At 43.7% G+C, this 13,416-nt stretch overlaps 1 protein-coding gene across 1 annotated transcript in view; it reads left to right on the top strand.

The window, feature by feature from the left end:
• The window catches only part of TMEM114 (transmembrane protein 114), a 360,971-nt gene extending 349,630 nt beyond the window's left edge, over positions 1 to 11,341 (top strand). Inside the window, exon 2 of the mRNA XM_069646803.1 lies at positions 9,543 to 11,341. Coding sequence (XP_069502904.1) covers positions 9,543 to 9,772 — 230 coding nt within the window. The 3' untranslated portion in view covers positions 9,773 to 11,341. The remainder of the gene's footprint in view (positions 1 to 9,542) is intronic.
• Positions 11,342 to 13,416: the final 2,075 nt, after the last annotated feature.

The following is a 13,416-nucleotide window of genomic DNA, read 5'->3' as shown; positions in this document are numbered from 1 at the left end:
CGGAATAGGTAAGCCCATTCAACCCAACTAAAAGCCTAATGGCATCATGCGCAATTGCGGCATAACCATCCCTATCTTTTTTAAAATCATTATCGATAAGATTCATAACATCAAACAATAATCTAGTCTTACAAGTGATGTTTCTTCCTTTAACAAATCCTACTTGATCGTGTTTGAGCATTTTTGATAGGAACAATTCAATTCTAGCAAGAATATTTGCATACATTTTACATTCCACTTTGATAAGTGATATGGGTCTATAGTTTTTGGGAAGTCCACAATCTTTATCTGTCTTGGGAAAAATAATTAATAACGCCTCTGCGAACGTACCAGATGAACTACCCACATTGGGAAAATATGAGAAACGTTCTTCTAACTTGGGGGATTTTATATTAGTGATAATTCTATGGAAAATAGGGTCTGGGGCTTTGCCCTTTCGTAAGTCTTTAATGGCTTTGGAAATGTTGCATATATTGATCTGATTATCTAAACCACTCAAGTCTATATGCAGGTAAGATTCTCTACCGAAGTTGTCAAAGGAGGAATTGAGATTATTAGATGAGATGTTTTGTTCAGAGGAGTATACATTTTCATAGAATTTTCAAAAATTATGTAGTACTACTTTCTTTCTTTCTTTCTTTCTTTCTTTCTTTCTTTCTATCTTTCTTGTTCGGCGTTTATACAGAAAATAAATTCTATTTCAAAGTGCCCTCAGGGCAGCTGTGCGGGAACATGGGATAGCAGTACAATTAAATACAACAAAGAAAATAATACAGAGGTGGAAGGAACGGCCAAACCTACTATGCCTTGTGAGTATTCAGAACATGCAAGTGCAGAAGGAAGAGGGCAGTGGGGTAGGTGCAGTGGTGACCGTGCTCGAGGGTGAGCTGCAGATGAAGTGCAAGGTATGGTAAGTGCTATGCGGCCAGGAGCCACATTGGGTGAAAAGTGCAAATCTCCAGTGCGGAGGGTGTGCCGAGGCAAGTGCTGAAGGAAGACAGATGCTGAGGAGATTGGGTGTGAATGGTCAGAGGCCCAGAGGATGCATAAGGGCCCAAGGCACCAATCACAGCAACAGTGGGGTTAGCAGAGGAAGGAAGAAGGGAAGGAGGAGGAAAAGAGGAGAGTCTTGAGGGGTTTATAAAACTTCAGAAGGTCATGTTCAAGATGCAGCAGGAGGTGGAGGCTGTTCCAGAGGAGGGATCCAGCTGAGGAAAGTGAGTGGCCTCCTGCTCTCTGTTTAGCGAAATGCTGTACACACAGAGAGTTGTTGCCAGAGGAGCGAAGAGGTCTAGAAGGAGAATATTTGGTAAGAGAGAGTTTTTAAATGGAGTGGTTCCCGGGACCCATACATCCGCGTGGATGAGGGATTTCAATTTGATCTGTGCAGCAGCCGGGAGCCCATGGAGGCTTTTCTGGGCAGGAGAGATGCAGTCCCTGGGCCAAAGGCCAACAATAAGTCTCACTGCTCTATTCTGGATTAGCTGAAGGGGTCACAGAGTGGAAAAAGGTGATTGAGGAGGAGGCTGTTGCAATAGTCAAGCATAGAGAGAACTAGGGCTCGGGAAAAATGTCCTACGTGTGAAGGAGGAAGGGTAAAGAGGAGTCAAAGATGACTCCAAGGTTTCTGTCTTCAGAAGAAGGAGCAGGGGGAGAGCCCAAGGTGGGAGGCCAGAGAGAAGGGAAGAAGGAGGGAGCAGGGTTCCCAATCGGAAGGATCTTTGATTTGCTGGCATTGAGGCAGAGATCATTGGAAGAGCACTAGGCCTGGATGGCAGACAGGCAGCCAGGGATGAAGGAAGGTGCAAGTAAGTCAGCAGAAAGTTTGAAAAAGAGTTGAGTGTCCTCTGCATAACACTGGAAGTTGGGGAGAAGGAGGAGGTGAGGCATGCCAGCTGTGTGAGGTAGACGTTAAAGAGCCAGGGGGAAAGGATAGATCCCTGGGAGGCACCACAGGTCAAGAAGGTAGTTGGATAGGAGAAGGTGCTTTGTCATCTGATACCTAAATACACAGATAATTTTTAATATGCAAGAGAGCGACTGCTCTACTAGCTTTTTTGGAGGTTTAGTACATTTTATATTTATATTTTGGAATTACCCCTGAAGCTTGTTCCGTTAATCTTTTATTGATGAGAGGGTTTTGATAATATTTGTTCTCACAATTACTGAGTTGCTGATATAGTGAATCTTGATCTCTTTTCCTTCTTTTTTTATACTAGCATATGTAATAATATAACCCCTTAGTGCCGCTTTATATAAATCCAATTATTTACTGTGGGGGTGTACAGATTATGACTTTTATCCAAAAAAAGAGAGAAAAGATAGCTCACATTCTTTATCTTGTAGTTGGAAGTTGTTAAATCCCAATCTATTTGAGTGCTTTTAATGTCCATAAGAAGAAATAGGGTGTGATCACAGGGTCGTGGTCAGATATTATTGTATTGGGAATTTTAAAATCTATTATAGCACCAGATAGGGTTTCGGCCACACATATATAATCTAAGCGTGAATGCATATTATGGATAAATAATAGAAGGTCAAATCCAACTCTGTGGGATGAGTCAAGCATCAGAGTCCACACCACCTCAGAGAGGCAACGTGTAAATGCTTTATGTGTTCTAGAAATACATTTAGATCTTCTGTCCATAAAGGGGTCAATTATATTAATACATCCACCAGAGACAATTAAATTTGGGAGATCCAATTGTAGAATGGTATACTTAATATTTGTCAAAAATTCAGGGTCAGAGTTTGTTGGTCCATAAATATTTATGATAGAAACAAATTCAGATCCTATTTGTAACTGAACACATACCCACCTTCCTTTGCCATCCATATCTTTATATAGCATTTTATGAGGCATCCTTTTTTGTATCATACAGTTAAACAAATAACTTTGACACGTGACAGCATAATCAGAAATAACACAGAAAATCAGCTGGAAATGAAAAAGCATATCTCTCAAAAGAATATGCCACCGGAGAGAGTATAATATGGGTACATTCGATCTTCGAGCATTAGAAGTATACCATGTACCTCTCTCCACAGTTTGGTAAGGAAAACAATGAGTCCATAATGGGAGCCAGACATGAAGACACACCATAGTACAGCCTGAGGGAGGAGGGTATCCAATCCTGACACCCTAATGGCTCTGCTACGCAGCACAACCAGGGCCTCACAATTTATCAAGGGATGTTGTACTATCTCCACCTCAACCTTACCACAAAACCATCAACATCTATCACCCCAGGGAATTCTGGACCATCGGCCAACATTTTCAAGAGTGCTCACTGCATTGAATTTGAGGTGAAGGTAATCCCACACAATGGAATTCCCCAAGAACTTGCAAATATAAGGAGGGGCCAATTGTTTTTCAAGGATGTATGGGAAGAACCCATCTGTCGTAGACTTAGCGGCCAAGGTGAGAATCATTTGATCACGTTTAAAAGAGACCAGTTTCCCCCTCATTGAATTTTTGAATTGATTGGCACCTAGCATCAACGCACCCTCACGGACGCTCCCAACCCATTGGTTAACAAAGCTAAATATCTTACCCATAATTGAGCACTTCATATAGACAGCCTTGGTGGCGTAGGGTTGAACAGAACCCTCATCAGAGTGTTACCCTAGGCATGAGCAAGTCTCCAGTACAGCATACAACTGCCCAATATAATACACTCATGGGTCATCGTGAGTTCAAATTCCAAGGTAATCATCTCTGTGAAACGAAAGATGGTAGTCTTAAGAGACACCTTAGGAGCATGATCTCAATCTTGGTAATGGCTCCCATAGTGCCCAAACCCCAAACCTCAGCTACATAGCGGAGGATAGGCACAACCTTTGCAGAAAATAATTTAAGCAGTGTCCCCACTGAGTACCCTCCACCCCAAAAAGCAAAAAAAGCACATGGACATGCTTCAAGAATGATACCCAGATAGACGTACTGGCTCACAACCTCAATTGCTACACCCTTCAAGTTCCAGCCCACTCTGGCTGCATATCTATGACAGGTTTCAAAGGCTATGATCTTAGTTTTATTAGTGTTTACCTTTAAGGAGTTCAGGGCTGTGTAAGAATTAAGGTTATCCAGGAAAATCTGGTGGCTGATTGGCGTCAAGTCCAGGACGACGATGTCATCTGCATAGCCCATCCACAATACCACTGTATCACCAAGCTTCGGGGGCAGGCATTTGGGATCCACCAAAGCAAGTACCATGTCAGAAAGGTAGAGATTGAAGAGGATTGGGGCCAGGGCCCTGCTTCAGATCAACTTCAGGTGAGATCCAAGCCGAGGTTCCCCAATCTCCCTCCAACTTTATTTTGATGCAGGTCTCATAATGGAGAAACATAATCTTCTTTAATAGACCCGATGGAATCCCCCAGCCATCCAGCTTCCCCACAACCTAGCACGATCCACCGTGTCAAAGGCGGTGCTATAATGCACAAACGCTGCATTTATGGGTCTCTTGCAGATGATCTGTGCCTTTTCGACAATGGTTGAGAGTGCTAGTATATTAACAGATGTTGAGCAGCCCTTTCTAAAGCCAGTCTGGTTCCATGGAATGATGTTGTTATTCTCTGCCAGGGTGGTCAGTTCGTCCAACATGATCCGTGCAAAAACCTTGGATTGTTATTGTTATTGTTATTGTGCTTGTACCGCGCCAAAGCCCATAGGCATCCAGGCGCCGAGAGAACAGAGTACAGTGAGCAAAAGACTACCGCAGAAGATTACTCTAGTTAAAAAGATGCGTTTTTAATTGTTTTCGAAAGGCAAGAAGATCTGTTGTCTTGCGCAGGGATGCAGGCAGTGCATTCCATGCCTTAGCTCCCTGGGTGTGAAAGGCCCTTCCAGAGCCTCGAGAGCGTTTCACCCGGTGCTGTACCAAAAGATAGCCTTCAGCTGACCTGAGGTTTCTTTTGGGCTGGTAAATGCTAATGACATCCTTAAGGTAAGCAGAAGCGCTACCAAAGATGCATTTATGGCATATGGTTATCAATTTGAATTGCATTCTGCGTTCCACAGGAAGCCAATGCAATTTTTTTCTGGCTGCATTAGTGGGTTCTGAACGCTTCATTTGGAAAATGATGCGAATGGCTTTGTTTTGTATTTTTTGTAACTCCTGGATTTCTGCTTTACCTGCACCGCCTAGAAGTGCATTACAGTAATCAATACGTGGCAAGATAACAGCTCTCACAAGTTTAATACGGTTTTCAACCGAGACTAGTGCTGCAACTTGCCTGAGCACTTTAAGATGATAATTAGTGCTAGTGGTAATGGCTGCAACATGTGCTTCGCAGTCTAAACTGTTTCCCATGAATGTGCCCAAGGTTTTTACTTTCTGCACGGTGTTGAATGAAGCTATCATCTATCCTAAAACCAGTATACTCCTGTCCCAACTTGATTTGTGCCTGACATGGGCCAAAGATCATGAGCTCCGTCTTTGTAGCGTTCAGACATAACCAGTTAGTGGACATCCACTGTTTTATCAGTTGATAAACCGCATTTACTGTAAGTTGATCAGTGTCATAATCGCCAGTAATGTTGAGGACCAGCTGGAAGTCATCAGCATAGTTACAGAAAAAGGTCTGGAAAAGATCTAATTCGTAACAGAGAGGAAAAATGTAGATGTTAAATAGCAGTGGGGAAAGACATGCCCCCTGGGGTACACCACACGTTATAATTTGTGACCCAGAGGAACTGTCCCCCAAATGCACCTGTGACTGACGACCCTGCAGGAATGCCCTCAACCAGGCTATGGCATTATCGGAAAGGCCCCCAACAGTCTGCATTGTGTCAAGCAAGGTTTTGTGATCTAGCAAGTCGAAGGCTGCTGATAGATCCAACAACATCAGCAGCCCTGACTTGCTATCTTCTAGTCTGGTGAGTATATATGTCTGCAGGTCCAGGAGGGCACTCTCTGTGCCATGATGGCTTCTGAACCCTGACTGCTTTGCATGTAAAATGCCAGCCGTCTGGACATGGGCCTGTAGCTGGATGGTTGCTATCTTGTCTATAAGCTTAAGGAAAAACAGGGTGGTGGTGATTGGCCTTAGGTTTGCTGCATCAGAGGGATCGCCCCTGGATGAAACGTCCAGCATGGCCAGGAGGGTTACGAGGGTCAGTTTGAGCACCCTTCTTGTGCACAAATGTTTTTTGAACATATAGGCTAATACCTAAAATGTATGTTTAGCTTTTAGAAAGGCCCTGCTAAAATCACTGCAGACTCCCTTACACATATGTCATACCGCATTTGTACTACAACCTTCACCGCTGTAGTGGTCTTATGTTCCACAGACCTTGTCTGAAAACAGGGCATATTGTTACCCTGCACAGGTGTTATCAGACCTCGGTCTGAGGGTAGGGAATGTTGCAGATGGAAAAAGCTGGAATAGGGGATAAGACAAACGTGATTGGGAGAAGGTAATAAGAAAGAGGGAGAGGAAAATATGGTAAATTAGTCAATGTATAACTATTTTTTTGTTTTTATTCCTGCCATAATTTAAAACATCATCCAATGATCAAGTCATTTTAAAGTATCAATTATTGCTGTGAGGAAATTACTGTTGTACTGTTTAACGAATGTGATTTCAGATGATGTCCCATCTTTTTCTGTGGTTCCCCAAATATTGCTACCTGTCAATTTGAGGCCCATTAGAAAATAATGCTGCCTTTTCTTGAATTCATGCATGTTCATATTGCCAATAAATAACATGTCAATGCTCTCTCTCTCTCTCTCTCTCTCTCTCTCTCTCTCTCTCTCTCTCTCTCTCTCTCTCTCTCTATTCTTTCCTTTGGTCTGTTTGGTCTGACTCACTCTGCAGGGCACACCCTGGATGTTCTAAACTCCTCAGGCCACCCATTCTCCAACCCTCTCACCACTAATCTATCTTGGAGTGATCCCTTCCTCCTTTCTTCCCACCTTTCTCTCTCTTCCACGCAGGTCAAGTCGACTCCAGCACTGCAACCTGCCTTCTTGGCCATCTGACCCATGAAGCGCATGTCAGTTGAGGCTTTCGCCGCTACTTTCTCTCCTCCTCCTGCACCTTTGGCTGACTCACACCCTGACACAGCCCTCTCTGACCATCATCTCTCCATCTCTAACACTATGGACGTCCTTGCCCCTGTCATGAGGATCTGCTTGAAGCCCAAATCCAAGTGAAACTCTTGGTATGATTCCGACCTTGCCACCCTTAAATGCAAGTGTAGGGCAGCAGAGAGGAAGTGGGGGCATTGGGCGCACCCCCTGACAAACTGGCCTGCAGCATGCTCCAAAGGCAGTACAGACTCTCTGACCTCTCTAAGAGGAGAGCCTACATCCAAGCCCACATCTCTGCGGCATCTAACAACTCGGCCAAACATTTCAAAATCAGCAAGGAGCTGGTCAATCCTGCAGCAGTCTCTACCTCTCCTGTTCCCTCCCAGGCCCTCTGCATGGCCTTGGCCTCTCATTTCACTACTAAACCTCAGGACATCCTGTCAACCCTCTATTCCTCTACCTCCTCTTCCTCTTCCTCTACCACTCCTTACCCGTCTGAGGCGTCTCACCTACTTCTTTCTCCTCCTTTCCCCTGTTCACCCCTGACAATGTTTCTGACAAGTTCGATCTATGAAAGTCTCATCAAAGCAGGTTCTCCCCTGCTCATCCAGAACCATTAAAGACCACATCGACACCCTTGCTCCAGCCTTGGCCGATTTCTACAATCACTTCTTTTCCACTGGAACTTTCCCCTCCCCCTTAAGCACTCTCTTGTGTACCCCCTTCTAAAGAAACCCTTGGCAGATCCTCCTCTCTGGCTAACTATCGCCCGATCTCCATCTATCCTTTCCGGGGCAAACTCTTGGAAAAGCTGGCTTTCTCTCAGCTTAATCTACATACTGAATCTGTCGGTTGCCTCCACAGCCACCAGTCTGGCTTCAGACATTCCAGAAGCATGGAAAACCTATTTCCTGAACATCCGTGAAGACTTGCTCACCAATCCTGACTCTAATCTCCCTTCTGTCATCCTTCTCCTGAATTTATCCTCTGCTTTTGACATGTTCAACCATGCCATCCTGCTCAATCGCCTCCGCAACAACCTTGGTATTACTGATCAGGCCCTGGCCTGGTTGACCTCCTTTCTCACTGACCGACCCTCTTAGGTCCAACTGGGGTCTTTCCTCTCTTCTATCTCTCTCTCTACTTGTGGTGTTCCCCAGTGGTACAACCTCTCTCTCTGGCTCTTCAACCACTGCCTGGCACCTCTTGCCCACTGCATCGCTAATGTCTGCTCCAATTTTCAATTGTTATGTGATGACACTCAGTTCTCTTTCAAGCTCACCTCAGCCACCTCTGCTTCTTCTCTCATACCAAACTGTCTGGCCGCAATTCAGGAATGGTGTTCTGCCAATGATCTCTGCCTTAGTGCCAGTAAGCCTGAGATCCTCCTCATTGGGGCACCGGCTCCCTCCTATCCTCTCTCTTTCTAACCTCCCACTCTCGGCCCTCTTCCTGCTCCTTCTGGTGAGGCTAAGTACCTTGGTGTCATCTTTGACTCAACCCTCTCCTTCTCTCCTCACATCTCTGACATCTCTAAGAAGTCAAACTATCAGCTGCACCTCCTCACAGGTATTCTTCCTTTTCTCACTTTCCCCCAGATGCTCACTGTCTCCAGAGCTTTGGTCCTCTCTAGGCTGTACTATTGCAGCAGCCTCTTTCTAAATCTTCCTGCCTTTCTCTTCGACCTTACAACTTATCCAGAACAGGATTGCCAGACTTGTCCTTGGCCTCAGTCCCAGGGTTTGTATCTCTCCAGCTCTGAAATCTCTTCATTGGCTCCCCGTGGCTGCAAGGATCAAGTTCAAGACCCTCTGCATCGTCCACAAGGCTTTCTGAGGCCTGGGACCGCTCTACCTCCAACCTTCTCTTCCAAAACATCTTCCTTCTCGAGCTCTCTGCTCATCCACCTCCAACTCTGTGAGGGTCATACGCTTCTCCAAGCAGAGAGTTGGGGGTAGATCTACCTCCTCAGCTGGGTCCTCCCTCTGGAACAGCCTCTCTGCCTCTCTCAAACTTGAGCAGAACCACCTTCGGTTCCGGAAGCAACACAAGTACTTCCTTTTCGCTTCGGCTTTCTCTCTTCCTCTCCCCTGCTGATGCACCACACTGCTCCACGCACTGGTCACCCTCTGAACTTGGACCAGGCTCCTGCATGTCCAGTTGCCCTCACACTGCCTCCAGGCTCCCCAGCAACGAAGGATCTGTATCTGTAACCCTACAGTCCCTTCTCTCTGGACGTGTGAGCCACCTGCAGGCTGCACTTGCATGTTAACTGCACTTCCCCCTTCCCCTCTCCCCTGCACTTGCGCAATCTGAATGACACAAGGCCTAGTGAGATCATTATTTTGTCTTCCCTTTGTTTCCCCCTCCTTGTCTTGTCACACCTAGAAACACTTGTGTACAGGCTTGTTATAAATTCCACATCATATCAAATCATATCATAACACCCAATTTAAGCACTATGTTTCTGTTAATATATATTTAACATTTAATTTTGTTTTGTAGCTCTGGTGACTCTCACTGGAATCAGTGTCTACATTGTGTACTCTGCTGCCGCATTCAATGAAGTTGTTTACCGGTCGGGTAAGCAGATTCTGGAAGGCATCGACATACGGTTTGGTTGGTCTTTAGCCCTGGCATGGATCTCTTTCATCGCAGAAGTTTTCACAGGAACAGCATTCCTTATGGCTGCCAGAGTGGTTGGCCTGAAACGAAGACGCGAGCAGAATATTTAAGTCTACAGGACACGAGATTCACAAGAGAAATAATGCTCCCAGGGGATTTAAGACAGAACATTGCCTGATTCCTGGAGCAATCTTTTTATTGTACATGTGTGCATAGTGTATACACCATTATTATTGTTTGGTGCGAGAAGATAAGAGTTTTTAAAAACTGAAGAATTCTTGTAAGAAACCCCATTGCTAAAACAGTTAAATAATGATTGTTTTCTTCCTGAGTTACATTAGTTAACAATGTGGCCTTCTTGTTTGCTTATATTTGTGATATATACTGTATTTCTGCCGGAATGTGCCCCTATGATAAAAGGAAAGCACCAGAATGATTTGCGATTTCCAAGATCCAAGCAGGCATGTCCAATTGAAATGATCCATGGCAAGCATTGTGCAAAGCAGATTGCCAATTAGAGAGCAACTCCACTGCGTAACAACACACTGTGCATTCACTCAGATAACATGGAGCGATGGCAGGCCCAACTTTTCAAGGAAGAATGAGACTGATTATAGTGTTAACTAATCAAGTACATCTGAGAAGATTCTAGAATGTGCCTTTGGTTGGGCATTATCCATTTGTTTCCCTTCTGCCATCTTATTAAAAGCAGCAACCATATTAACCTCCCCTGCCCCACAACTATCTATGGTGTATATTACAGACATTTACAATGGGTAAACGACCCTGCCACTGCTACCACTACTATTATTACAATAGTAGTTAATTGAGAAGCACAAATGACTTAAGTATTTGCTCTACCAACAGTACATGATTACTAACTAAAGAAATACAGGATTCCCTTGAGTTTGAGGGGAAAAATGGACAATTGCTTATTACTGAACCACTGTTGCTGTTGTGTTTTACTCAATGCTATTAATGATTCTACAAATATGCAAGGCAAGCACTGCAATGTTCCCTACAAAATAAATATTCACATGACTGGACATATGAAGAAACCGCTTATAGTGAGTCTTTCAAGGTGTCTCACAACAATTGCGACACATGCACATTTTCACTGAGAAACAGTCAGATTTTAGATTTCTACCTCAGAATTTTGCCTAAAAATGTCTGATTTACGTAGGCAGGATAGTTCAGAGCTACTCATAAGGAATTCTTTAGTTTAACTCCGGGAGCAAGTCAAGGGTAAGCTGTATGCATATTAGCACCCTTGGCAGGGGAGCCAGCCAATCAGCTGGCTAGGAATGCGGGCTTGAACTGCCAGTACAAGCCCACATTCCAAGCCGCCTGACTGCCGACTTGCCCCACCACCATCTTCCCCCAAATCTCTGCTCCGTTTTTTTTTCTTTACAACCTCCCACCCTCCCACTTAGCTTATTTCGGCTGAGGCAGCCCTGGCTACGGCAGCCGCACCTTCCTCTCTGCTACCCCCGGCCGCCATGGAAAGAGAAGAGGGACTCTGTATGGAGCCCTGCCTTCCCCTTCCATGACAGCCATCTTTGAAAACGATTTTCCTTTCTACAGCGGGACTCTGCGTGTGTCACGTTGTAGGAAGGAAAATCCTTTTTTTTAGCATCTCGAGTTATTGCTTTGGTAATCCACGGTGCTAATGGCCTTTATCCCCCATTACAGGGGCTGGAACAGGTGATAACGGCCCAGAGCCCTCGCTATCTGCCCTCGCTTCGCTCGGGCCAACAACTTGAGCTGCCAGGCTGTTATCCCCCGTACCAGCACCTGGAACGGGGGATGAACGCCACAGTAACTGTTTTGTGCATGGGCTCAGAAATGTTGTACCATCTTAACATACACATTTTGCCTATTCAATTGTCGATAAATACATTTTAAAGTAAGGACTCTTATTCAGCAATCCACTTTTGCTTTGTTCAAAGCACATCAGTGCATTGCAGTTTTCATTGGTGGGATGGGAGCTGGCCAATCAGATGGAACAGAACACGGGCAGAATCTGCCAATAACTACCCGCATTCTCTGTGGCTATCAGTGCCCTGCCCCATGGAGACTGCCATTTTTCATTCGCTCTCCAAATTGATCCAATCCATGCAAACCCTAAGCAAACCCCTTGTCCCACTTCACCGAGCTACCCACTGTGCGCCCACTTACTCCCCTACTCACTCCACTTACTTAGTTGTCCCACCACAGCTGTCGCCCTCACTCATCATGTCCAACAAGAAAATAGTAAAGATAGTTATTTCATGTGAAATTTTCCTTGGAAAAAAACTAAATGATTTAATGTGAAAAATATAATAATGATAGTTATGGTTTAGTTTGCATTATTCCAATGTAGTAAACAGTCGTACAATGTTAGAAAACAAAACCTATTTTGGATTCAAATCATTATAAGCAATTACAATTGTTTAAATAATTTCAAGCAAGAACAGCTGAACCCAACACGTTTCGAGAAGCAATTCTATTCATATGGGTATAATTATTTACAGACTCTGAAAATAATCACAAAAAGAACATTGGAAGCAAAGATTCTTCCAAACATTTTAATAATATACAACATAATATATAATAATGAGTAGCGCAAAGTAGGCTTGGTAAGTCACCTCCTGTGTTTAAAATGCAATCAAAATGTCGAAACTGGGACAATCTTCCCCATAGTACTTCTCAGCCACTTGCTAGAGGTTATAACAAATCTGTTAGTACATGAAGCACTCTTGTTATAGCCGTTATCCACTGCCTTCACAAACGAAAAATCATATCATATACTCTATTGCTTACCTAATAGCAGATCCTTAGACCATGGTAAGAGTTTCCTCACAAACAAAATATTCATATCATATACTCTATTGCTTACCTAATAGCAGATCCTTAGACCATGGCAAGAGTTTCCTCACAAACAAAATATTCATATCATATACTCTATTGCTTACCTAATAGCAGATCCTTAGACCATGGCAAGAGTTTCCTCACAAACAAAATATTCATATCATATACTCTATTGCTTACCTAATAGCAGATCCTTAGACCATGGTAAGAGTTTCCTCACAAACAAAATATTCATATCATATACTCTATTGCTTACCTAATAGCAGATCCTTAGACCATGGTAAGAGTTTCCTCACAAACAAAATATTCATATCATATACTCTATTGCTTACCTAATAGCAGATCCTTAGACCATGGCAAGAGTTTCCTCACAAACAAAATATTCATATCATATACTCTATTGCTTACCTAATAGCAGATCCTTAGACCATGGTAAGAGTTTCCTCACAAACAAAATATTCATATCATATACTCTATTGCTTACCTAATAGCAGATCCTTAGACCATGGCAAGAGTTTCCTCACAAACAAAATATTCATATCATATACTCTATTGCTTACCTAATAGCAGATCCTTAGACCATGGCAAGAGTTTCCTCACAAACAAAATATTCTCCATGGCTTATAACCCTAGATGATTAGGAAGATATTATCAATTACTAATAAAAAAATAATGTGGATACCATAAAGATGAACAATAAAGACAATATTTCACCAGCAGTCTCGACATGTTGAGAAAATCTGGACTAACTGTTAAGTAGGAGAAGGACCCCTGCCCTGATCTTCTGTGTTAAATGCCTGGAGAGACAATACCCCAAAAAGAGGGCCCAAATATCCCTGCAAGACTCCTTTCTGCAAATGCAGAACAATTATTTACAGTCAAAAATGTCTCAAAGAATTATGAT

Source organism: Ambystoma mexicanum, chromosome 2q, assembly GCF_040938575.1.
Source record: "Ambystoma mexicanum isolate Mex_15411 chromosome 2q, UKY_AmexF1_1, whole genome shotgun sequence".
In the NCBI taxonomy this organism is placed as follows: domain Eukaryota; kingdom Metazoa; phylum Chordata; class Amphibia; order Caudata; family Ambystomatidae; genus Ambystoma; species Ambystoma mexicanum.
The sequence above is the reverse complement of the archived record's forward strand: the minus strand, read 5'-3'. Positions and strand labels throughout refer to the sequence as shown.